General features: G+C 45.0%; 1 protein-coding gene across 1 annotated transcript in view; it reads right to left on the reverse strand.

The window, feature by feature from the left end:
- prkcab (protein kinase C, alpha, b) overlaps window positions 1-27,667 on the reverse strand; it is a gene marked incomplete at its 3' end in the record, with an annotated part of 626,135 nt that overhangs the window by 62,892 nt on the left and 535,576 nt on the right. The window contains exons 12-13 of the mRNA XM_084328655.1: window positions 27,338-27,400; window positions 23,611-23,749 (exon numbers count right to left, since the gene is read on the reverse strand). Coding sequence (XP_084184781.1) covers window positions 23,611-23,749; window positions 27,338-27,400 — 202 coding nt within the window. The remainder of the gene's footprint in view (window positions 1-23,610; window positions 23,750-27,337; window positions 27,401-27,667) is intronic.

The following is a 27,667-nucleotide window of genomic DNA, read 5'->3' on the forward strand; positions in this document are numbered from 1 at the left end:
CACATACAGTATGCACACGTGCGCGCACACACACACTGTAATTACTGTAATTTAGTTTGGGGTAGTACGCATCAGACCAAACTTGAGCCCATATACCGTCTGCAGAAACGAGCTCTAAAAATAATCAGCTGTGTACATCGAAGTCATTCTTCTCAGCCTCTATTCCATAAGTTAGGTATCCTCAGTGTTTATCAAGTGAATCATCTTCAGACTGGTTTATTTGTGCATAGTTCTTTAAACAGAGCCCTTCCCCCTTTTTTTCATGACATGTTTGCCCACAATCACCAAATTCATAATTACCCCACACGTAGTTCCTGTTTGCTTAGACCACCCTTTTCCCGCACTTCCCAATCTCAGTTTTGTTTGCTCTACCGAGGGTCAAAGTTGTGGAACTCTTTGCCTCCACATATTTTGGAATTTTCTTTTCTGAAATTCAAAAGAGCACTGAAATCTCATCTCCTAGATCACCAATATTTCCCATATGGACTTCCTTTACAAACTGTAGTCTGATGGCTTGATGTATTTTGTTATTGTATTTTCGTTTTATTATATATTCTTACTGTCATTGATTGTTTTCTCTATACCAGAAATCGTATGGCATGGGGTGCCTACTTCGGTGTCTATGTAGGCCTGCTTGTGTGTGTTTGTTTGTTCAGGGGGGGGGGGGGGGGATTTTATTTTATATTTTATATTTATCTTGATATAATGTAATTTTGCTTCCTGGTGAATGCCACATGCAAGCCCCTTGAGGGTTTTTAGGCAATTCTCCTACACATCCCTTGTGGACTATATTGTATTATATATGTAACTGTTTTTATATGTGTAAATAAACAAACAAACAAACAAACATACTGACACACACACACACACACACACACACACACACACACACACACACACACACACACACACACACACACACACACAGGTGTTTATATATACTGTAGACACATTTAAGACAAAGTGCAGATTTATAGGAACTGACACTGTCACACAAACACCACATGCACATATGCACACGTGCGCGCACACACACATACACACACACACACACACACACACACACACACACACACACACACACACACACAGAGAGTGAGCTAAATCACAGCTGCACCAGCCTTTAACGCTGACAGAAGTATAGCAATTCAAACCAAAACATGTGAAGAAAGGACCTCTCTTGGCTTTAGAGAAAGACCTACTGTCACCCACTACCTGTCATAAGAGATCGCAATGTTGTGAATTATAATACCAGAACAACAGTTTTCACTCTGCAATTTCTTTGGTAGGGACAATTTGTGTTTCCATGGCTTTGGTAGAGACATGTCCCTAGTGTCTCTATATAAAACTATGAACTATATTAGCCTGTCAGTGCTCCAACTGTGGAGGTTTATCGGTGTCATCTGGAGTGTATGTTAGGCCGTAAGTCTGGCTGTCACTTATAAATCGCAGTTCACAAGAGCCTGGTGAAATAACAAAAAGTTGATACTGTAATGAACTGTAATTGTTACGAAGGATCAGATTAAACCGAATATATATATTTATTGATTGATATATATTGCATAATATTTGTATATCGTTTGATATCCCTTGTGTATTCTTTGTACATATACACGGAATATCCCTTTAACCTAGTACAGACCATAATATTTCGTTCTCCTATTGGACAGCGGTCCCTTAGGCGCCACGGCCATACCCCCAATGCCGAGTTCAAAGTCACCGACAAGACATGCCTGGGCATGAACGGCTCTGCGCAAGGATACAAGACAGGAATAGGGCTGGTACTAGTTTGTTCACCTAACGTATAAATACGGTGCAGGTGGATACAGCAGTTAGTTAACCCAGTTCGAGTTACCCAATAAGTTGAAGCCTCACCCACGATACAACGTGCGGTGAAGTATGGCCTGTTTGGCCCCAAATAGAGCATTGAGACCGCGTGCGAATTAATAACTGAAGTATCAGAGTTTAACGCTGTACCGTCGAGTTCGACCTATTCTATTAATTCAGTAATAGTCTATTTATGTATAGTGTATCGTGCGGCTACCGTTCTACAGTGACCAGCATCACCAACGCTTCCTCGCACCAGCTAGTGTGCTTATCCAGGCTGGGCAGCTTAACCTGGCGCCTTCATCCGAGGAGCCCTAGACGAGGACCGCATGGATTATGTACACTGGATAACCTACCCGACGACTACAGAGCCCTTTCCAACTGGATTATATTTGCTTTGGTCCTGACCATTGGAGCGGAGAATCGTCTACACCCACAACTGTGTGGGATTTACCCTGTGAGGAGCATCGTCGAGCCCGCCTCTAAGACGCCCGAGGCTGGCTAGCTTTCTTCAGTGCAGAGCTGCATACCGGAGAATAGCTGCTGCTTTCGTCTGCTGATCAAGGGAGTAGTGTACCGTCTCCCGTAGCAGGAGCTTATTGAGTCCCCGTTGATCCAGACTTTGCTACAGACATTTCCTCTCCCCTTGCTGGCTTACAACCGGAGGGACCCTACTATTATCTCCCGCTACCTTACTAGAGTACCATAGATATAATTCCTAATATTCAGGTTGTATTAATTATCTCCTGCGTAATATGAGAATGGACATACGTTATTGATTTGCCTACGCACATTCTTTGCCTTATAAGCGCACCTTAAGTAAAGTATTGTTATACATACTATTATTGCTGCTAATAAATATTCTTAAACCCAGTTTTGTGTGGAACCGTGTCATTGTGGAGGTGTTCTCATCATATACCTGTGTACTGTATGGCCAGTAGTAATGTACATAAGACAGTAGTGGTTTAATGATACCATACTTATTAATACAGTCAGGGAATTGTACCCCTCAGTTACAATTGGTCCTTCGAGCCCCGGATAGTAATTAGCGTAATATTAATATAATATTAATATTAACATGGCCGATGATGAACACTCCACAAACGGTTCTCCTAAACTAGATCGCCCGCAGCGCAGACAACAGCCACCTCCCTATCTAGAGGCATACGTTGTCAGTCCAATACCTAGCTTTAAAAGGAAGTTAAATGCGGATAAAATAACTAAAGCGGATAGTAAAAGTATGCCAAACCCTACCGAACAGGCGACCCCGCCAGTAGAGACCCTAGTGGGTTCTAACGTACCTGACCAAGCTCACGGGGGGGACCAGGAGGGACATGACATGACTTTACCCCCCGCCAACGTCAACGAGGTAGTCCCCGGAGAGCTCCAGGATAAAGAAAGCGCTCCAGGGACGGAACCCGACCCACGACCAGAAGAGACGCACACCCAGGAGATGGATCTCCTCGGAGCGCGACAGGAGAACGGATCTCCAACGAGCACTGCCAGAAGCCGATCACCTCCGCCTGTGTCTTCCCCCAGCGAAGCGGACAAGATGCTGGCGCAGGCACTCATCGCCACCCTGGCAGCCTCCACCGAACGCGATCGACTTCAGGGTGAACGCGATCGACTCCAAGCGCAACAGACGAGCGTGCGCGAACAAGCTGCAGCCGAACGAGAGCGCCTTCACGCGCAACTCCAAGCGCAAGCCCTCAGTGAACGCGAACATTCTGCAACCGAGCGAGAGCGCTTCCAGGCGCAACAAAGGAGTGAAGACGACCGCATAAGACTGGAGACCAGACGCCTTCAGACGGAAGAGAACATTGAAAGAAGCCGCGCCGATGCGCAGCACGCCGCCGCCAATGCGCAGCACACCGCCGCCAATGCGCAGCGCGACGCCGCCAATGCCCAGCGCGAAGCAGCGCGCGACGCCGCCCATGCCCAGCGCGAGGCAGAGCGCGACCGGCTGCAGGCGCAGCTGATGGACAAATTGATTACCATGGCGACACCCCCTCACTCCGCACGGAGCTCCCGGAGATCGTCACGACACGGGTCTAGGACACATTCCCCTACCCGACCCAGCGACCCGGGACCCCGCCAACAGGAGGATCCTGTCCACGTCTCCGAACCCCCTCCCCGGCCGGTCCATACGAGACCCAGCAACCGGGAAGAACCGGACCACGCCGAGAGACTGAACAGAAGACTCCAGGACCTAGCAGAGGAAGAGGAGGAGGAAGAGGAGGAATGTCAAGCCGACCAGCAGCAACGTACTCTGGACCAGGAGGTCCAGTACAGCCCAGACGTCAGCCCCGAGGCACTGCGCTACAAACCCCCGACTCAACTCACGGGTGAGTTTGACGCACCGCCAGCCCCGAGGAACAGCACCTGGGTACCCGACCTTCGGTACCCACCAAGTACCAGCCCAAGACGACACGCACGGGGAGACTCGCCCAGGAGGCCTCTCCCCCAACGCTCACCGATGTGCCAGCCATCCATGGCATCGTACCTTGGCACACCGACGTTCCCGGACTTCACACACGAGAACAGAGCACAGTACACAGAGCTACGAATGTGCTTAAAGACAATGATGTCCGATGTACCGGATGAAACGTACAAGTATGCTATCCTACTCAAGCACCTGAAGGTGCCCAGAGCGCACAATATAGCGCTGGCATATTCCAACTCTACTACCCCATACACCGCGGCTCTAGTAGCCCTCGACCAACGTTATGGACGCATATGGGACTACGTGATACAGGAGATAAGAGACATTGACCGTCTCCCCCCAGCCAGAGACAACAGAGCATTAGATGACCTCTCTATCAAGGTACAGTCCCTGGTAGGGATGCTGGGGGCCCAAAAGGAAAAGGGGATATACGAACTGTACGCTAACTCTAATGTAGAGAGAATATTAGAGAAGCTCCCTCCCGCCCGACAAGAGCGTTTTCGGCGGCAGAGAGACCACCGCGACCCCAACGGTCCAGAGGCATCCCTCCTAGACTTGTCTGATTTCCTCGCCAGGGAGGTCAGCAGCCTACGACTGGACACGTTCGTATGGAGTGGACCAAGCCCAAGACCAGGACCTCGGGGATCAAATGATAACCGCCGGTCGGTGACCGTTATGCACCAAGCCGAATCAGTACCGCAGCACAAGAACCACAACACCCCCTCGACGAAAGAGGAGTGGAAGATTGAATGCCAGTACTGTGAAGGAGAACATCGGCTGTATCAATGCGACACTTTCGGGAAGCTGACCACGGATGAGGTGAGTCAGTGGATCAAGGACCACCGCCGCTGCTTCCGCTGCGCGCGCAGCCATATGGCAGCTGAGTGCCGCTTGAAGAAGAAGTGCGGCAGGTGCGGCGGCGCCCACCTGGAGGTCATGCATGACATCAACAGGCGTCAGCCAGGACAACAGAGTGGGACCGTCGCGGTAATGTACCATGCCGAGGCGGTGGCACCAGTACCAAAGGTCCACCAGACCGCTCCCTGGTGTCCCGACTGCTACAGCAGACACTGGGAGTCACAGTGCTACTCGGACGACCGCGAGTCGGCACCACCCCAGACGATCCAAAGCACAGGAGTGCTCCACATTGACCAGCATAGCGGGACCCCCCGAGTGCTCATCAAAGTGGTCAGAGTGCTCCTGAGCTACGAGGACAAGGTCCTGGACACTTACGCCGTCCTGGACGATGGGTCTGAAAAGACTCTCCTCCTCGCTTCCGCCGCAGCCCAGTTGGGCCTGCGGGGTGCCAAAGGTACCATGACAATACGCACCATCAGAAGGGACCAGAAGACCATAAAAGGTGAAAAGGTCTCCTTCAAGATAGCAGCGGTGGACCAGCCCAAGAAGCAGTATAGTATAACCAACGTCTTCACCAGCCACGACATAGGCCTATCACAGTACACCTACCCCATCCCACAGCTGATGGCGAAGTATGTGCACCTACGTCAACTACCTATACCGCTTATCGACGGCGCCACACCGACCCTGCTCATCGGCTCCGACCACGCGGACCTCATTCTCCCAATTGAGGCGGCCCACATCGGACCCAAAGGATGCCCAGTCGCGGTTCAGACCCGACTGGGATGGACGCTCCAGGGCCCCCTCTACGGACTTGACAGTCAACCCACGCCTACACGCTGCCTACACACAAAGGTGAGCGACACCGGCCACTCCCTCGTACAGCCCGTTGAGAGGCTATTGACATTAAGCGAGAGGCCTGTGAGAGAACCGTGGGCACAAGAGGGAGTTCGGAACTCCACCCCCCTCAGCTGCGCTTCAGACGTAGCTGACCTCGAACCTAGCACCCCAAGCGACTCCTTGACGGGGCGGCCAGAACCGGCCCCTCCTCAGACGGGGTACAGAGCAAACAAGAGAAACAGACGGAGGAGGAGGAGGCACAGCCAAGCACAGATCAAAGCAGTCTCAGGCCCGCTTCCTCCTAAACCCCCCTTCATCCCGTCCAGTCGTCATGATCATAGACCAGTCACTACCCCGAGCTATGTGGCCGGCCGGCCGCGTAAGCAAAGTGATCACTGGTGCCGACGGAAAGGTCAGAGCGGCAGAAGTGCTCGTCCAAGGGCGGACATACACCCGACCCGTGGCGAGGCTGATAGAGTTGCCAAGGCTCCCCGACTCGCTTAATGACGACCATGACCCCTGACTTTGTGAATTGCCCTACCCTCACAACGGACATTGAGTAGTGGACAGTGCGGTTAATCTGTCTCTGCTTATCTAATTAGGTGGGACTAATTAGGAGGCGGCTGTTACGAAGGATCAGATTAAACCGAATATATATATTTATTGATTGATATATATTGCATAATATTTGTATATCGTTTGATATCCCTTGTGTATTCTTTGTACATATACACAGAATATCCCTTTAACCTAGTACAGACCATAATATTTCGTTCTCCTATTGGACAGCGGTCCCTTAGGCGCCACGGCCATACCCCCAATGCCGAGTTCAAAGTCACCGACAAGACATGCCTGGGCATGAACGGCTCTGCGCAAGGATACGAGACAGGAATAGGGCTGGTACTAGTTTGTTCACCTAACGTATAAATACGGCGCAGGTGGATACAGCAGTTAGTTAACCCAGTTCGAGTTACCCAATAAGTTGAAGCCTCACCCACGATACAACGTGCGGTGAAGTTTGGCCTGTTTGGCCCCAAATAGAGCATTGAGACCGCGTGCGAATTAATAACTGAAGTATCAGAGTTTAACGCTGTACCGTCGAGTTCGACCTATTCTATTAATTCAGTAATAGTCTATTTATGTATAGTGTATCGTGCGGCTACCGTTCTACAGTGACCAGCATCACCAACGCTTCCTCGCACCAGCTAGTGTATCCAGGCTGGGCAGCTTAACCTGGCGCCTTCATCCGAGGAGCCCTAGACGAGGACCGTGTGGATTATGTACACTGGATAACCTACCCGACGACTACAGAGCCCTTTCCAACTGGATTATATTTGCTTTGGTCCTGACCATTGGAGCGGAGAATCGTCTACACCCACAACTGTGTGGGATTTACCCTGTGAGGAGCATCGTCGAGCCCGCCTCTAAGACGCCCGAGGCTGGCTAGCTTTCTTCAGTGCGGAGCTGCATACCGGAGAATAGCTGCTGCTTTCGTCTGCTGATCAAGGGAGTAGTGTACCGTCTCCCGTAGCAGGAGCTTATTGAGTCCCCGTTGATCCAGACTTTGCTACCGACATTTCCTCTCCCCTTGCTGGCTTACAACCGGAGGGACCCTACTATTATCTCCCGCTACCTTACTAGAGTACCATAGATATAATTCCTAATATTCAGGTTGTATTAATTATCTCCTGCGTAATATGAGAATGGACATACGTTATTGATTTGCCTACGCACATTCTTTGCCTTATAAGCGCACCTTAAGTAAAGTATTGTTATACATACTATTATTGCTGCTAATAAATATTCTTAAACCCAGTTTTGTGTGGAACCGTGTCATTGTGGAGGTGTTCTCATCATATACCTGTGTACTGTATGGCCAGTAGTAATGTACATAAGACAGTAGTGGTTTAATGATACCATACTTATTAATACAGTCAGGGAATTGTACCCCTCAGTTACAGTAATGATGTGATCGAATTCAAAATTACACTTAGCCCCACTAACAATTTAGTAATCTGCTTTCCAGAGTCCCAGAAACACGTTTTAGTAGTAAGCCTTGTATTAGTTATTATTACATTAGGCCTACAATATTAATTCCATATAACTTTGAATTAATTCAATCTTCATTTTGGAAGAAGAAGTGACGGCCCTAGTGTACACGAGGTAGTCTGTGTTTGGCAAGAAACAAGGGGCAGGCACAGGGCATAGGCCTACAACCTGTCAGAAGGTGCTTCACCAGCAGCCAGACACAGAATATAGATTATATTAGATTTGATTAGATTTGATTAGATTAGATGTATTGTCATTATACAGCACAAGTACAGTACAACAAAAAGAAGTTTGGCATCCAACCAGAGAGCAGTAAAGTGCAACAGCAATATACAATGTACAGGTGATTAAACTGGGTACAAAATATACAAATTAGTACTACTGAGTGCAGTGCTAATCAGATGTATGTACAGAGTTGTAGTATGATGTATAGTGAGTATGTATAGGTATAAAGACAATATGGTGTTGATGTTATTATCCTTCTATACACTAGCATCAGCACATACACACTGTAGTAGGACCCTAGTTTAGATGTATGCTGCCTTAAAATAACATCCTCTGAAATGAGGTCTGCGGTGAGAGATGGGGCTTTCCTCACTTCCTACCTGCAGGACGCTATCTTCACTCATCATCATCATCATCATCATCATCATGAGTCAGAGGAGAGGAGACTGAGGGGGAGTAGACACACACACACACACACGAAGCTGTCCAGACCATAATATGTCTGTTGCTGTCTGTTACCTGCCCTCTCACTGTGAGAAGAGTGGAGGAGGAGGCCTAACCTTATATCAACATGTCTCATGGGCATTCAGAATGCACCACACATACACACAGACACAGACACACACACACACAGGCAAAATAACACGTTTCTACCAAAGCACATACACACGCACTGTACTCAAAGAAAGTCCTCTAATATGCAGGCATTGACACACCCACAATCACACATACACATAATGATATGGTACATCTACCATATAGGTACACATGCATTAATAGACCTATCAATGCACACACACACACACACACACACACACACACACACACGCACACACACACACACACACACACACACACACACACACACACACACACACACACACACACACACAAATGAAACCCACACACTCACACACCAGACACCACCCATCCACCGTGAGTCATTGCCAATCAGCAAAATCCCACACACCCCCTCGGTTTCACTTTAAGTACTTAAGTCACTCAACATATGTGTAGACGGGGAGCATCATGGAGAGGAGTGCTTGTCTGGTGCTGGCAGAAGGTGCTAGTCAGTTTGTGGAAATGGCAAGCGCAATATATTATAAATCAATCTTCATTACGACTTTAAAAAAATAGCCATTAACATTACATAGGCCTACACACATCATAACGTTAACGTTAGCACGGTTTGTACAACAACACAACGCACTTTAACTATGGTAGTAGCCCGCCAGCTGTAATACAGCCAACCTGAAATGTTACCGTAGCTACTAGCTAGCAGAGGAGAAAATGGGAGTCTGAGAGGCGGGGTGTTGAAAGACAATGATAGGCGTTTATTCAACATCCAAGAAGGCTAACATACAACTGCGTTTACTAACTCCAACCGGGACTATTGCCGCTTTTCTACTGCATGTTATCAACTCGATTCAACTCCGGTAACGGTAACGTTAGAGTCGAGAAGGTCCCACACGCTAAACTGTCCCTGCGGACCCGCCAACCCATAGATCAGTGGTTCTCAAACTGTGGTATGCGTACCACTAGTGGTACTGCTGGTGGTACTTGAAAACATTTAATACATTTTTTTTTTAAATAAAATTATAATCTTTTTTTTTTTTATTATTATTTTGCAGTCAGGCCACTGAACTTAGAAGCAGGCCAGGCCAGTGTTTCTAGTTGTGGTGGTGCGATAGTTAGATAACCTAAGTGTGGAACAACCAGGAGATCAATGTGACAGAGAGTAATGCAGTCTAAACAGTCATAAATCTTTTATTCAACTTCAGCCCTGATCATAACCATTTTCATTTTTAGATTTTTTGTAATGTCAGATAAAAAATTAAATACTCCCACTTTTCTGAAAAGAGTTGTTGTTAAATCTGACATTACAAAAAATCCATCAAAATCTGTGTTGTTGCTAATCATTGACACATGCCTAGCCTGTAATAATCCCCCCCAGAAAAATTTACTTTGCATTTGATATATTGAAAATATTTAACTTTTTGTGTGTGTGTTTTTTTTTACAATAATTTGTGATGCCACCACACAAACTGGCATTTAAAGGGTTACAATTTGAAAATGTATTGAATATGTGTTTTTCTTCTTTTTTTTTCAATAATTTGTGATGCCCATCACAAACACTGGAATTTAAAGGGTAAAAATAAAAATAAATCCTGCACCAGAATGCAGGAAATTAAGTCTTTGTAACAAAATTATTCCTGGTGGGGGACCCCCACTTAGAAAGTGGCCTGACTGGGAATTAAGTACATTTGCTGAAATACAGTACGTTGTTCTTAATTTTCTCACTTGCTATGTGAGAATGTTAGTTATTATGTTATCAATGCCCCTTGCATTGTATGAGTTGTGTGGAAGAGTTTGCTAGTTCTAGTGCTACCCCTTTGTACATTGTGGCTGTGTCTGACAAAAGTTACCAATAAATAATGGTATTAGGAATACATTTGCCTCCTGCGTGAACTGTGCATAGCTGAATAGACTGTATTTTAACGTTGGCCATATGGTGGTACTTGGAGAGCCAGCTACGTTCTCAGGTGTAAAAAGTTTGAGAACCACTGCCATAGATAGATAGGAGCGACACGGTGGTGTAGTGGTTAACACTGTCGCCTCACAGCAAGAAGGTCCAGGGTTCGATTCTCACTTGGGGACCAGGTTTCCATGATGCCAGGTACTCAGGTGGGGTATCTCCCAGGCCTTTCTGTGTGGAGTTTGCATGTTCTCCCCGTGCTCGCAAGGGTTTCCCCCCCGATAAGATAAACCCAATGGAAAAACATGCACAACAGATCGCTAACGCTGTGGCGTCCTTGACGAAGACGGACAGGAGCACTTGGATTGGTCCCCGGGGCGCGGCTCACGTTGACGCCATATCTGCTCCCGGCTGCCCATGGGGGGAAGGACAACAGGATGGGAAAAGTGCAGAGAGACATTTCATCGGCGACTCAGTGCATGTGTGTGTGTGTTCCTGTGGGTCGCCCATCTCGCGTGTGTGTGTTAAAACTGCATGACAAATAAAGACTTCTAGTCTAACCAAATTAACTCACCGAATTACGTAATCCACCACAGTTGCACTCAATATTTAAATAATGTTAGTCTAAATAAATGTAGACAGACAATGTACGTATTTTAAAAATAGAATGAACAGAGCAGTGTTGTTTTGAAACAGTACAGCATTTTATATTGATGGCCTTCTAACATGTTTGTTTATTTATTTTAAATAACACAGTGACACTTTTCCTTTTGATAAGAAATCCAGCCATATTCCTTTCATTGTATTTCAAATACTGCACTTTAATTTCAAGCGGAAAACGAATCTTCCCATTAACCCATTCAGTGCCAACCACGAGTATAGTCGGGTTAACTCGCCATGCGTTGCGTGCCAATCACGAGTATAGTCGGGTTTTAATCGTTATTTCTTTTATTAACTCACTATTAATTAATTTTTCATCCATCCAGCCTGACGTTATCATTGGGAATGGGTCTGAGCTCGCAAAGGGCAAATACCGCCACCTATCGTCTCCCGGATGGTATTGCACATCATTGGATTGGATTGGCTGGGACTGTGCATCAGAAAAAAAACTCCGGTCCGGGGTTTCCCTTCTCGGGGCAAGCAGTATCGTGTTACCACATTCACTGGGGAGGCTGGGAGCAGTGTCGATTATGTGTTTTGGACTATAATGTTGGATCAATAAACGTGATCAATATTTGGAATGGCGATCAGGAATTGGATTAATCTTTTTGCAGAACATCTGATGTGAGGTAAGGACTCTATTTTACTAATCTTGGGGTAATCAGATGTTCCTTTCTCCGCCATCGGAGCACGCGCGCGTGTGTGCATGTGTGTGTGTGTGTGAGGTTCGCGCCGACCAAAGTAGGGAGAAGTGATTTTTCAGACCCCGCTTCTCTTCGTACATGAGCACACATATACTATCGATAATTTTGCGTTTATTTGAAAACTATTCATAAATCAGCCGAAAAATTACAACGTGTTTTGTGTATTCCACTAAAGGGCTATTATCGTGTCTTTCTCTGGAATTACTAGAAATCTCCAAAACTATACTCGTATTCAAAACGGTATAAAACGGAAATGTACAGATGAAAAAACAATCCGTTTCGTACATGTTGACTGCAAGCAAGTCATTGATAAGCGACGGGTGTATTAGACCCATAGCCATAATTTAAGATATAGTTTAAGCGTTCGCAAATATCCCCGTCCTCCCATTGACTTCAGTGTTGGCACGCTAGACCTAATTTGGTCATATGGGCCTGGCTCTGAATGAGTTAAGAACTGACAATCAGGGAATTTAAACATTGTGACAATGTTTTTTTGTGTTTATTTTAAAGAAAGGAAAGTCTAGTGCTGGTTGAGCATATGCATACTTTGTGTTGATGGCCTTTGTCTATAATGTGGCCACAAAAATAGAAAGGTTTAATTATTTTATTTTGTTTGTTTGCACTAAGTTAATACTTTGACAAATGTAGCCTATATTTTTCAGTCTGTTCTCAGTTGGACTCTCACAAAAAGCTGAAATGGAACAAATCAGAAAAGAGCAAGAAAGCATACGTGCAACCTATGAAAAACAATTATCCAAAGACAGAGAACAGCACAATAAAGACCTGTTCACTCTGACAGAATTGATTGATTGATTGATTGATTGAAAAGTTTATTAACAGATTGCAGAATGGGTACAGTACAGTACATCTCAATACATACAATTGTTAAGGGGATGCAGACCAGAGAAAGACTTTCGTCTTGTTTACATCAGGGTCCCCCATTTTCAATTCATCATAACATATATGACATACATGACATACAGATAGACAGTACTGCTACATCTATACATTTATGACATATCAGATTTGCAAATACAGTACTGTTTGTGATACAAAAGTGTCCAGAAAAGGAGTGTATATACATTTGGCGTAGAAACTGTACATTGGAGGAGGTTGGTGGGGTGGGGTTGGGTGGGTTGGGTGAGGGCTGTACATTGGAGGTGGGGGGGGGGGGGGGGGGGGGTTGGGAAGGGGACACACACACATTTTACACTGTACATTTGAATATTGACAAAGCCTTACTTGGTCATTTACTGTACAACTAGGTTAGGACATTTGTAGGGGCCAGTTTCGAATTGCAGTCTCACGTAGGTGTTTTTTGAGAGTGTTTTTGAAGGTGGGTAGTGATTCACATTCCTTTACAGCTTTAGGCAGGGCGTTCCACATTGATGTGGCATAATTGCGAAACGTGTTTAGTCCCTTGTTTGAGCCGAATCTGGGTTTTACATGATTTGTGGAGCTCCCTCTGGTGTTGTGATCGTGGTATTCACTGACCTTTGGGAAGTATTTTGACATGTACATGGGTACCTTGGTCATGTAGTGTATCTTGTAGACCAGGCCCATTGCAAGTTGCTGTACTCTGTCGTCTACTCTAAGCCATCCTAGGTTGTCAAAGTGGGCAGGGGTGAGGTGGGTTCTAGGAGTCAGGTCAAGTAGTAGTCTGACTAGCTTGTTTTGAGATGTTTGTAATTTGTTTTTTAGTGCCTTTGAGGTGCTTTGGTACCATGAGGTGCAAGCATAGTCGTAGTACCCTTGAATGAGTGCTCCTGCTAGAGTCTTCAGGGTATTCTTGTTTACCAGAGAGGAGATCCGGTACAAGAATCGCGTTCGTTGGTTGACTTTTTTTATTACATTGGATGCCATTTTGTCACAGGAAAGATTAGCCTCTAGGATGGAACCCAGGTAGGTAATTTCATCTTTCCTTGTGATAATATTGTCACCCACTGTAACCGAGAAGCCGTCGGTCTTGCTGAGTTTGTTATTTGAACCGAAGAGAATGGACTCTGTTTTGCCCATGTGTAATGATAGTTTGTTGTCGGCGAGCCATATGCAGATTTTGCCTAGTTCCGAGCTGAGGGCTTTTTCAACCTGTAACTTGTTCTTGTCAGAGACCAGCAGGGCTGAGTCGTCCGCAAACAGGAACAAGTTGCAGTCACAAGCTGACGACATGTCATTTGCATAAATTAGGAATAGTAGCGGTCCTAGTATGCTTCCTTGTGGAACACCACAGCTCACTGTGAGGGGGGGGGATAGGGTACCGTTTACTTCCACCATCTGTTCCCTCCCCTCCAGGTAGGATTGTATCCAGCTCACTGATAAACTATCAAAACCAATTGCTTTTAGCTTGTCAATCAGAATGGTGTGATTGACAGTGTCGAAGGCCTTTTGTAGGTCCAGCATGACCATGCCGCAGTATTTGCCCGCGTCCACCTCTTGTTTGATGTGGTCGTTCAAGTAGAGAAGGCATGTGTCAGTGGAGTGGGATGTTCTGAAGCCAGATTGGAATTCGTAGATTAGATTTTTTTCCGCGAGGTACTTTTCGATCTGTTCGTATACTATTTTTTCCATGACTTTCGAGGTGGATGTAAGGATAGAAACAGGGCGGTAGTTACCCGGGTTTAATTTGCTGCCCTTTTTGTGCAGGGGTGTTACTCTCGCAATTTTGAAGTCCTTGGGGACGTGTCCCTGTTTTATGGAGAGGTTTATTATGTGTGTGATGACTGGGGTGATGGCTGCTGCTGAGTCTCTGAGGAATTTGGAGGGGATGTTGTCATGGTGAGAGTGCTACAAGAACAAGTGAGAGTGCTACAAGAAGAGAAAGAGAGCCAGAGGAGTGAGCTTGTTGCACTGTCAGAACAGGTGAAAGAGCTAAACCATGAGTATGACAACCACAGGAGAGAGATAGCTGTTCTAAAAGACCATCATGGAGAACTACAGCAGGAGAGAGAGAGCCATATGTCTCAACTTGTTGCTCTGGCGGAGGAACTCAGGGAGAGAGACAGAGCACTGGTGAGGAAGCACTTCAGAGAGGAACAGATGACTTCCCTCACTGAATCTGAGCTACTAAGAACTGACATCAGTCCACACGCAGCAGTGAGCCCAACCCAGAACAGACAACAGGATGATATCCTACCCCCAACAGCAGAGAGAGAAGTATCCAGCTGCCACACACACACAGGTGGTCCCACCAGACCAGATAGCCCCACAGCAAAAGCAGATATTGTGCTACTGATCGACTCAAATGGAAAATTCATCGACGAGAAAAGGCTTTTCCCCAGGCACAAGGTGGCAAAACTCTGGTGTCCAAACACAGAGGCAGCCATGGGTATTCTCTCTAAGACTCGCCTAGGATCCCCAAGCTATCCTAATCCACACAGGCACTAATGACCTGAGGGAACAACAGGAGAGAGTGGCCCTGTCTCTTAGGCCCTGTCCACACAAACGCGGGGTGTTATATAACCGAGCCTTAATGTGCGCGGTTGCACTGTTCGTCCACACGCAACCGGGTTTTTGGAACACTGCAACCGTGTTCTTTTACAACCGGAGTCCAGGGTGAAGTTTTGTACGCATCCCGGTTGCAGTGGTTGCGTGTGGACATAGTAACCGAGGTTATTTCCAGTGTTTACAGCAGAGCTGTCCCAAGTAGCTGCGGCTACCAACTAAGCTCATGTGTTGTCAATTTATTGTTATGGAACCCAGTCCAAACTACAACAGTTAACAATTAACAATTGTTTGTATTGAGCCGTATTGTATTGTACCCATTCTGCAATCTGTTAAATAACGTTTTCATCCATTTATTCTACTAGCGTTAACGTTACTATGTTAATGTACGCTAGCCTCAATGCTAACTATATAAATGGAAAATGCCAATCACATTAGCATGTAGCTAACAACATCAGAGATATTTTTGTGAGACTAAACTCTCCGCTCTTGGTGGTAAATTGTGTTGATGTTGGTTTTGTTTCATCAACAAATGAGGCAGAACACGCAGTGAATGTATCCTTTTTTGTTTATTGCACTTTGTTTTTTGCTGCAAATAAATGCTATGTTGCTAAATGGTTCACGCGAGGTAATTTAAAGATTGTGAGTTTCTGTTTTTGAGCAGGACGTGTAAGATAAGATATACTTTATAGTGATGGTTCAACCATTCTGATTGGTTGAAAATGGCCTTCATGTTTGAACTACATCGCCACCTACTGCTTTGGCATTGTACTACATGTATATACATCACTCTGTGCGGAGTTTAAACCAGTTGTGTGGACAGTTTTTTGTTGTTGTTGAATAATTACAAAATTAAACGATGTCAAAAATACCTGTGATCGTGTGGACTGGGCCTTAGAGATGTCGCTGAGAAGGCATGTCACACCTTCCCTAACACTAAGATAGTGATGTCTAGGGCTGACCTTCAAATCTTTTTTGGCATTCGAAGCTTCGGGGCCGAGATTCGATTTTAATTCGAAGCTTCGAGATTAAATATTTCTTTTTAAATGTTTAATCTTTTTTTTCTTATGTTGTGGGACTTGTACAGCACTTTGTTCAACTTTGTTGTTTTTAAATGTGCTCTATAAATAAAGTGGATTGGATTGGATTCATTCATTAAATTAATAATGAGTCGGGAGCTGCGCTGCCTGGGCAGCTGCTCTCTGTTACACAGCCAACAACATTACATTACATAATTATGTTGCAAGCTTCGTCTATAAAGCAAACAATTATATAAATATTTATATGTATTTAATAGAGACAAAGGCAGAATTCGACTTAATTTTTTATTAAGACATGTTTTTATATGGGTCGGGACACTATAAAAAATACTATAGAGAATTGTCAGTGCTGTAAAGTTTAAACCTTTTTAAATCTTAGACAAACGAAACACTTTGCTTTCATGAAATATTGTAAGCTGTCATGGCTTTATAAAAGCAGCACAATGAACACAAATCTGTCAGTGCCGAGTCCAACCTCATCTTAAATAACAAACGGCATTGCTTGTTGTAGTTAACAAAGAGAGGCAGAGTTGATTTTGCAGGTAAAAAAAATATAAAGAATATAAAATTGAATTATTATTATTATTATTCTTTTAATATATTCAAAATTTATTTTCCCATTCGAATCCCATGCCCATCGAACGAAGCTTCGAAGTATCCACCCTGTTACCAAGGAGGGACTTCCACCCACAGACAATACAAAAAGTGAATGTCAGTATCTCTAGAGATTGTGAAAAATGGCCAAATGTGCACATTGCCCACTATGACTCAATCACTGTACACAATCTTTATGATCATGTTCACCTCTACAAAGAAGCAGTTCCACTGTTTACAAAGACACTAAAAGACCAAGCAGCAGCACCTACAACCTCCACAGCACAGACAGGAGAACATCAGACATATGGATGAGAACCAGCCTGCACACAGACCCAGGACATCACCACCTCATGTTGTACCATGACCACCTCCACAGCAGCAGCAGCCAGGCAGACTGTATGCAGAGGTGGTCCGAGGAGCAGCAGGCCCCGCCCACAGTGAACTGAGATCCATCCAGGACATGCTGAGCACATTATGCTCTCATCTAATGGGCCACACTCAGGGTCAGTGGTAATTAAGTAGGTAGTACTCCTTTATAAAAGGTACATACAGTACATGCCAGGTTAAATTTCATCACATTGTAAATGTATATTTTTATGTTAAAAAACAGTTACTTCTTTCTTCTCCTTTTGAAATGACAACTTGTTACAGTGTCAATTAGGGGTGTAACAATGCATCGATCCTAATGTGACAATTCAACTGCATCGATTTGGAAATGTTGGAATCGATTAGAATTGATAATAATCAAAACAAATTCAAATAAAAATAAAAATAATAATTTCTTTATTTATTTTAATTTTTTTGGTGTATTGTTTTTATAGACAAGGTTACTGGTGTTGATATTGTTATTTTACAGGAGACTTGGTGTAAAGGAGACGTCCCTACTGGATGCCCTCCTAACTATAGAGAGATTATTGTCCCATCAACTAAACTAAATGGAGTCACCCAGGGCAGAGACTCAGTGGGGATGTTGGTATGGTATAAGTCACAACTAGCAGACTCTATAGAAATAAAGAAGAAAGGGAAATATCACATTTGGTTAAAATTAGAAAAGGGTATAATTTCCAGCGAGAACAGTATTTTTTTATGTGCAATTTATATTCCCCCAATTGAGTCTCCATATTTTGAAGAGGAGATTTTCTCCACCATAGAATGAATGAATGAATGAAAACTTTATTTAACAGATTGCAGAATGGGTACAATACAGTAGGGCTCAATACACACAATTGTTAAGGGGATGCAGACCACATAAAGATGTTTGTCTTGTTTACATCAGGGTCCCCCATTTTCAATTCATAGTGACATTTATGACATAGGGACATACATGACATACAAGTATATAGTACTGTTACATTTGTGACATATACGATATGCAAATATACAGTACTGTTACCCAGAGATCCTAACAGAAAATACATACATTTGATGGGGAAGAGACTGTACATTAGGAGGGGGTGGGTGAGTGCGAGAAAATATATACATACGGTGGGGAGGAGACTGTCTATTAGGAGGACATACGGTGGGGAGGAGACTGTCTATTAGGAGGGGGTTGGACATTTACGGTGGCCAGTTTAGAATTGCAGCCTCCCGTAGGTGCTCTTTAAGAGCGGTTTTGAATGTGGGTAGGGATTCAATTATTTTTTACGGTTGTGGGTAGGGCGTTCCACATAATCTTTTTTTTTATCTACTTTTTCTCCCCATTTTTCTATTTTTCTCCCGTCCCCAATTTCGTATTGTCCAATTCTACCCTCCCCTGTCTCGAACGTTGTTAGGCCATGCCTCCTACAAGCCGGCTGCAATGTGGACGAAGCCTTGCATCACGTGTCCCCTCCGGTACTCGAGGAGGCAGCCGTCGAGCCGTCGCATCTTTTCACCTGCACAGCGCGATCTCTCAGCGGCGAGGGTCTGCGTGGGACTCGGGAGGGACACGCCGCCCTCGTCGCTTCCTGATTCTACTGCGCAGGCGCACCAACCGACCTGTAGGAGTCACTGTCCACAACGTCCGATCCCCACCCACCAGCTTCCCACCCCCTAATACTGCCAATTGTATTAGTATGAACGACCAGCCAAGCTGGTAACAACGCCGAGATCTGGGCTCGAACCCAGCATCTCCTGCGTTGGTGGCGAGTGCCTTGCCACCTAGCCGCCCGGCGTTCCACATGGTTGTGGCATAATTGCGAAACGTGTTTACTCCCTTGTTTGTGCCAAATCTGGGTTGCACATGATTTGTGGAACTCCCTCTGGTGTTGTGGGCGTGGTATTCACTGACCTTTGGGAAGTATTTCGACATGTACATGGGTACCTGAGTGGTACCGGGTTTTTTCAACCTGTAACTTGTTCTTGTCAGAGACCAGCACGGCTGAGTCATCCGTGAACAAGAACAAGTTGCAGTCACAAGCTGATGACATGTCATTTGCATACATTAGGTCGGAACTGTAGCAGTCCTAGTATGCTTCCTAGTGGAACACCACAGCTCACTGTGAGAGGGGGGGATAGAGTACCGTTTACCTCCACCATCTGTTCTCTCCCCTCCAGGTAGGATTGCATCCAGCTCACTGATAGACTATCAAAACCAATTGCTTTTAGCTTGTCAATCAGAATGGAGTGATTGACAGTGTCGAAGGCCTTTTGTAGGTCCAGCATGACCATGCCGCAGTATTTGCCCGCGTCCACCTCTTGTTTGATGTGGTGAACAGAATATCATATAATGATCACTTAACCCGCATGCTATCACCCCTTTGTTGGAGATCATGGACTTGTCAGAGGTCAGAATGAGATCAATGGTAGTTTGTGTTGAATCACATACTCTTGTGGGTTGGGTGATTAGCTGTCTGAAACCGTGCAGATCAGAAAACCTACTGAAGGCATTGAAGACGGGTGCCTTTTTATGTAACATAACCGTGTTCCAGTCCCCGATAAGAATCTTTTCTACACCTTCCACCCCAGCTAAACACCCATCAAGTGTATCATAGAAGCCACTCTGATTTGGCGGGCTATAGATTGTGCCTACTAGTACAGATTTTGCCCTTTCTAACAAGATTTCAACCCAAACTGTTTCAATTTCATCATGGTTCAGGTCAGTACGGTTGATTTGGTATCTTTATGAATATACACACAGACACCACCTCCATACTGATTCCTATCCTCCTATTGAATAGTTTTCGATTTCTATCTCTGGATCCTGTACAGATGCATCTAGTTTAGTTTCTGTGAAGCACAATATGTTTGCCTTACCGTTCATAGACATTTGTCTGATTTCAGCCAGTTTGGGTCTCAGGCTGTTTGTGTTAAGGTGGAATATGTGGAGTCCATTTGCATTTGTTATCTGGTTTATGTCGTCGAGTTCAAGGTGTCGATTGTCTGTGTTCCGTTCTGTGGTGCCTGGTTGACCGGGTGGCAGTAGGTGGGGAGGGGGGGATGGGGTCCTATGTCCATTGTTGTTAGCCGTGTTAGCTCACCGGCCATCGGGCGATGCCTCGCTGTTTGAGTCCCGTGACGTGCTTGGCGCCATGATTGTGAACCCTGGTTCATTCCTTCTCGCTGTGGCCTCTCGTGGGTTCTTTTGTAGAGGTGATAGTGGAGGAATGTTGCCGTTGATTGTGTCGCTAGCCGCCGCTGTCTGTGTTGGCAGCAGTTGTCCTGTATTGCGCAAATACTAGCTATGCTAGGTATGCTAGCCGCCGCTTCCTGGGTCAACAGTCCTAACTGTCGTGCCTGTCTCCGTGTCATTACTGGACCTGGGTTCTGGTGGATGTCTCCTGACAGGAGCAAATATAATAGAACCATTGATTTTCTATCAAACTTGCCTGTCTGGGGTAACTTCTTGCGATCCGGATTCGCTGAGAGAGCTGCGTGAATTGCCGTGGTTCCAAAGGCTGGATGTTTCCTCTCCGAGCCCGTTAACAAATAGAAGTCACAATGGGACTGTTTTTTTGCGCTTTCGTTACTTTCCACTTCTGTCTGGAGTTGTTTAAGTGGTGAATTCAGGTACAAGTCCATAATCCACAGGAGGGAGAGTAGAAAATGCGCAAAAAACTTGTTTTGTTGCGTTGGTTTGGCCAGGAGCTGCGTAAAATGCGACCGCTCATGTCGAAGCCGGATGACTGAAAACAATCTAATAAATGATTGTACTTACAGTGTTGTCCACAGTCTGATCTCTGTTTCCAGAAGCACATTTCTATCCAGATGGACTTTAGTAGAAAGTCTTGGTCCAGTAGACAATGTGTTCTGCCACAGAGAAGCGTTCAAGTCAACCAACAGACTATCCAGTATTTGTGGTTGAATGAGTGAGAATAGAAGAAGAGACCAGTCATTTCCAGGCCCAGGGATCTGTGCTGATCATGGGAGATTTAAACTCTAGGACTGGTGAGGAGGTTGACTTCACTAGTACCGAAGGTGACAGTTATATCACTGGAGATCACCTTAATTTCCCTATCCTTACCAACAGGAATAATTATGATAAAAACATAAAACAAGAGTGGAAAACAAGTGTTGCAGCTTTGTAGAGCGTTGGGGCTGTACATTACCAACGGAAGGTTGGGAGGGGATTACGTACGACGGTCTACGTATTGTTCAAGTCTTGGTAGCAGCACTGTTGCTATGCTATAACAGATTTAGACCTAACCTCTTTGAGAGCCTTCACTGTAAAAGAACAAACACCTCTATCAGATCACTCTCAGATCACTTTGTATCTAAAAAGAGCAGACACAGGTAATATGCTCTCAACCCTGTAATCTGTACAACATAAAGATGAAATTCAGATGGGCTCAAAACAGTCTGGAGCAGTACCAGGATGCTATGGTCAGTGAGTCAACACAGTCTCTTCTAGACTCCTTCCTGGCCCAGATTTACCCTCAGAATAATGAAGGTGTAGAGTGGTACACATCAACCACATTAAAACAGCGCACCTCCAAGCTGCTTCTATAGAAAGTAGGTAAAACAAAAACAAAAAAAGTTTTCTTTGCCCTATAGGGAAAAAATAAGTTTTCTTTGCCCTATAAGAGGGAATTCTTTTATTTTTTTAACCTACTTTCTATAGAAGCAGCTGGGAGGTGCGCTGTTTTAATTGCTAATTTTATTACTGTCCGCCTTGTTTCCAACTGGTTAAGCTTGGCGACTCTTTCGAAGTTGGTTAAGGTTAGAGTTTGGAATCAGGGCTGGTGGTCTATCGCCCTGCTCTAAAGACAAACTCTAACCTTAACCAACTTCGAAAGAGAGCGACTTCGAAAGAGTCGCCAAGCTTAACCAGTTGGAAACAAGGCGGACAGTAATAAAATGTGCAATTAATCAATCAATCAATTCAATAATCCACGCTCACTTAAAACAGCGCACCTCCCAGCTGCTTCTATAGAAAGTAGGTAAACAAATATAATTTTTTTTTGCAATTACACACACACACACACACACACACACACACACACACACACACACACACACACACACACACACACACACACACACACACACACACACACACACACACACACACACACACACACACACACACACACACACACACACACACACACACACACACACACACACACACACACACACACACACACACACACACACACACACACACACACACACACACACACACACACACACACACACACACACACACACACACACACACACACACACACACACACACACACACACACACACACACACACACACACACACACACACACACACACACACACACACACACACACACACACACACACACACACACACACACACACACACACACACACACACACACACACACACACACACACACACACACACACACACACACACACACACACACACACACACACACACACACACACACACACACACACACACACACACACACACACACACACACACACACACACACACACACACACACACACACACACACACACACACACACACACACACACACACACACACACACACACACACACACACACACACACACACACACACACACACACACACACACACACACACACACACACACACACACACACACACACACACACACACAGAAACACCCATAGCTTAAAGCCAGAGGAGAGACAGAGAAAGGTGGAGTGGAGGTGAGGAAGGAGCAGAGAGCAGAGAGAGAGATTGTTATACGGAGTTTGTGAGGTGAGAGGTAGTTGAGAGGAGAGGTGACAGCGAGAAGGTGTTCGTGGTACTGGACTGGCTGAGATACCTCCTTGTGAAACTGACCCTGGACCGGACAACAAACCTGAACACCACCAGGCTCGTCGTCACAATATATATATTTATATCCCGTTTAATCACCTGTACATTGTATATTGCTATTACACTTTACTGTTACATTTGGACTCTAGTTGGATGCCAAACTTCTTTTCGCTGTACTGTACTTGTGCTGTATAATGACAATACATTTGAATCTAATCTAATCTAATCTAATCTACTACTCACCTCTGGTGCGATGTAGTCTGGGGTGCCACAGAAGGTGCGTGTGGTCATGCCCTCATACATGTTCTCCTTGCACATGCCAAAGTCTGCTATCTTGATGTGACCCTCGGCGTCCAGCATCACATTGTCCAGCTTTATGTCCCTGTGGGGAAGAGAGAGGAAGAGAGGAGGGTCAGGCTGTGTGTGTGCGAGTGTGTGCGTGTGTGTGTGAGTTTGTGTGTGTGTGTGTGTCTGTGTGTGTGTGTGTGTGTGTGAGTGTGTGCGAGTGTGTGTGTGTGAGTTTGTGTGTGTGAGTGTGTGTGTGTGCGTGTGTTTGTGTGTGTGTGTGTGTGAGTGTGTGCGAGTGTGTGCGAGTGTGTGTGAGTTTGTGTGTGTGTGTGTGTGTGTGTGTGTGTGTGTGTGTGTGTGTGTGTGTGTGTGTGTGTGTGTGTGTGTGTGCGTGCGTGCGTGCGTGCGTGCGTGCGTGCGTGCGTGTGTTTGTGTGCAGCTTCCGGGTATAATTTACATTCTCGTTGGATATTCTTCATTTGAAAAATCCCAAGAAATTATTGAGAACAATCCATTTATTTAGAAAACAAACTGACTGTGTAATGTCTGTGTGTCTGTGTGTGTGTCCAGACTGTCAGACAGGACCACAGAAATACAGTGAACAGCCATTCAAACACCAGTGATTCTCTCTCTCTCTCTCTCTCTCTCTCTCTCTCTCTCTCTCTCTCTCTCTCTCTCTCTCTCTCGCACTTTATCTGTGTTCGGCACACATCATACGCTGTGGTATCCCTGTCTGAATTGGTGGATGACAGTCTGGTTCAATGGGGGGCTGGAAGCGAGCAGAGGGCCTGTTTGAACCCGTCGGCGGAGAACAAAAGGATTTATAATTTCTCCCAAATGCTCAAAAAGTACCTATTTTCAGAATTCTGTAAAAATAGAAAAATATCATTTTCGAGTGCTTTGCGATGTAATATATATGTCTCCTTACTTGCTCAACTTAATACAACTTGTAAATATGTTTAATTCTTGCTAAATTGTATAGTTCTAAATTATCCCCGTATTCATGGTAACTACAACGCGTCACGTACATGCACGCGCGCACACACAAACAGCGGCGTGTGCGTTGATAGGTGTTAAATCACTGAGTGATATAATATGCATATCATTCAGAGCGAGAGGGGGGGGGGTTGTTTGTTTCTCACATTGTCTGTCGTTGAACTCACTGCTCTCAGCTGAAAAGCTCTCTCGACGCGAGGATATCTGGCCATGGGGCTGCATATTTCTCCAACAAATCATACCGTCTATAAAATCTATTTTCTGGTATTCCAAGTTTAGTCAGGATAATAGAACCTGCATTATCATTCTCGAGAATACACTTTTCATTGACCGTGTTTCCAGCTCCTCACGGACCCGACTGAACGTTATGAATTAAATGTTTATTCTGGAGCATGAGAAAATTCAGTAACTTTCTGAACTTGTAAGTCGCTTTGGATAAAAGCGTCAGCTAAATGTAAATGTACATGTACATATCCCTTATTAAAACGAATAACAGCCTGAAAAAACAATTCAGCTTATTCAATTGTTGTAGAATGGCTATAGCCAATTTTACGCACCGCTTAGCCTATATTTCTGACAACGTGATTGGTTCAGATTAGGGATGTCCGATATTATCGGTCTACCGATATTGGCATTAAAATGTGATATCGGAAAATATCGGTATCGGTTTTCAATAATTTTATTTTTTTTACATTTCTATAACCTTTATTTACCTAGGCAAGCAAGTAAGAACAAATTCTGATTTTATTTATTGTCAAAAGAATGCATAATGTGAGATATGTAATGTTAATTACCTGAAATTATTCCGTTTTTGGGGGGGGGGGGGGGGGGGCGACCCTGCATATATCGGTATCGGTTGATATCGGTATCGGAAATTAAGAGTTGGACAATATCGGTATAGGTAAAAAAGCCAATATCGAGCATCCCTAGTTCAGATGCATCAAACCTGTCAAAACGCGGTGGTGCTGTGAAACTAAACAACAGATTGGCTTTTCATAATATGTATGAATTATCTCTTGCAATAATATCCACGGGACTCGACTTTTTGCAGTCGTGTATGTGTGTGCGCTGGGCTGCTTCGCAATAATAGACACGCAGCGTGGACCACTCTGTAACAACTCATCTCAAGCTGCTTCTATGTGCAACGAAAACTCTGCGAGCAGCGGTTCCAATAGTCTAACATGCTTTGCATCCTCGCCAGTCCTGTATATACTCACATCGCACTAAAACATTAACTACTGTAATGTTATCTGCTAACTGAGTATTCCAACTACTGTAATTTTCGCACTATAAGCCGCACCTGAATATAAGCCGCAGCAGCTAAATTGAATGATGTGTACATATATAAGCCGCACTGGACTATAAGCCGCAGGTGTTTTAATGTTTAATTACCATATGTAATTAGCATTGGGACACAATACTGTCGGACAAATAACAAGAATTAACTCATTTACAAGTTGTATTAAGTTTAGCAAATAAGGGAACAGATAAATAACATTTCAATGCAGTCAAAAAAGCAATATTTCGATTTTTACATTTTCGGGTTTGGTCACGTCGAGTCACATATAAGCCGCACCGTTATATATGCAGCAGGGTCGAAAAATGGGGAAAAAAGGTGCGGCTTATAGTCTGAAACACTCTTTCGAAGTTGGTTAAGGTTAGAGTTTGTCTTAGAGCAGGGCGATAGAACACCAGCCCTGATTCCAAACTCTAACCTTAACCAACTTCGAAAGAGTCGCCTAAGCTTAACCAGTGATAAACTAGGCGTTAGGTAGTTTGCATGCCGTTCGAGGTGGAAATGGGCAAAGACACAGGCGTCACACGATTGGGCGCACATGTCACATGACCATAAAAGTCAGTGGCCAATCAGATCGCACCAGAAACGTTAGAACGCGAACACGGAACTGGAAATCCGTTGATAAAAAAATAGACGCTGCCTGGACCCTCTGATGCTGCAAAATGAATGGACTCTGTGGAGGATAACAGGAGCTTTTCTCCTCCCTCTGAAGTTCCCTCTACTCGACCCCCCACTCGACGGACGGAACAAATAGGGAGAGATTAAATGTATAATGTCCCCTTCCCTTCTCAACCCCTCTGTGTCTCTCTCTCTCTCTCTCTGCCTCTATCTCTATCTGAGTCACTCTCTCATTCTTCCTCACTCTCTCTCTCTTTCTCTGCATTCTATGCTCTCTCCTCCTCTCTCTATCTCCCTCTCTCATCTACCAATTCTCTCCATCTATCTGCTCCTCCTCTGTCCCTAAAACGCATTGTCTGTCTCTCCTGGTCCATCTGCCTATCTATCACTACCCCTCTGTTTCCTTTCAGCTTCACCTCCCTCCTTCATTGGTAATTTCTCTCACGTCTAACTGGGCCGTTCCTTCCATCTTTCATTCTCTCTCGGGAAGCGTTTTATGGTCGACTCTTCCTCTCTGCTTCACCCTATCTCTCTATCAATCATAGTTCCCTTGAAAACCTTAGATTTTCACCCGACATGTGCTTTTTCAACACAAAGAGTACATTTATGTATCACCACTATGAAATGAGGTAGACCTATTACGCCCCAAACCACCAACACCACCCGTAACAACGACCAATTTCAATGCAACATGAGACCTGCCGTGTCTCAGCTGCAGCGGTTAATGTGATGCCCTTACAGGACGTGGTCGCATCTTTCAAGGTGACCCACCTGTACACAACTCCCTTCCTGTGCAGGAAGAACAGGCCCACAGCGATCTCTGCAGCGTAGAACCTGCAACCGCAAAAATATGCATTAGCAATTCCACACACTGCAGCAATGATAACCACAGTCATGTTGATTATGATTATTATTGATTATTCTACATGTTCTATTGCAGACGCAGGAGTATCTTTCTGAGTGGAGTATACTACTTCACTTCACCTCTCACTTCAGTCTAGTTTTTCGCCACCCTTGAAGGTTAAATGTTTGCGTAGAGACAGGGTGTAAATATCATGTCCTTGGTATCGTATCGTTCTTCAGGTAGAGAATCGGAGCACA

Source organism: Notolepis coatsorum (assembly GCF_963971535.1).
Source record: "Notolepis coatsorum genome assembly, chromosome: 14".
In the NCBI taxonomy this organism is placed as follows: Eukaryota; Metazoa; Chordata; class Actinopteri; order Aulopiformes; family Paralepididae; genus Notolepis; species Notolepis coatsorum.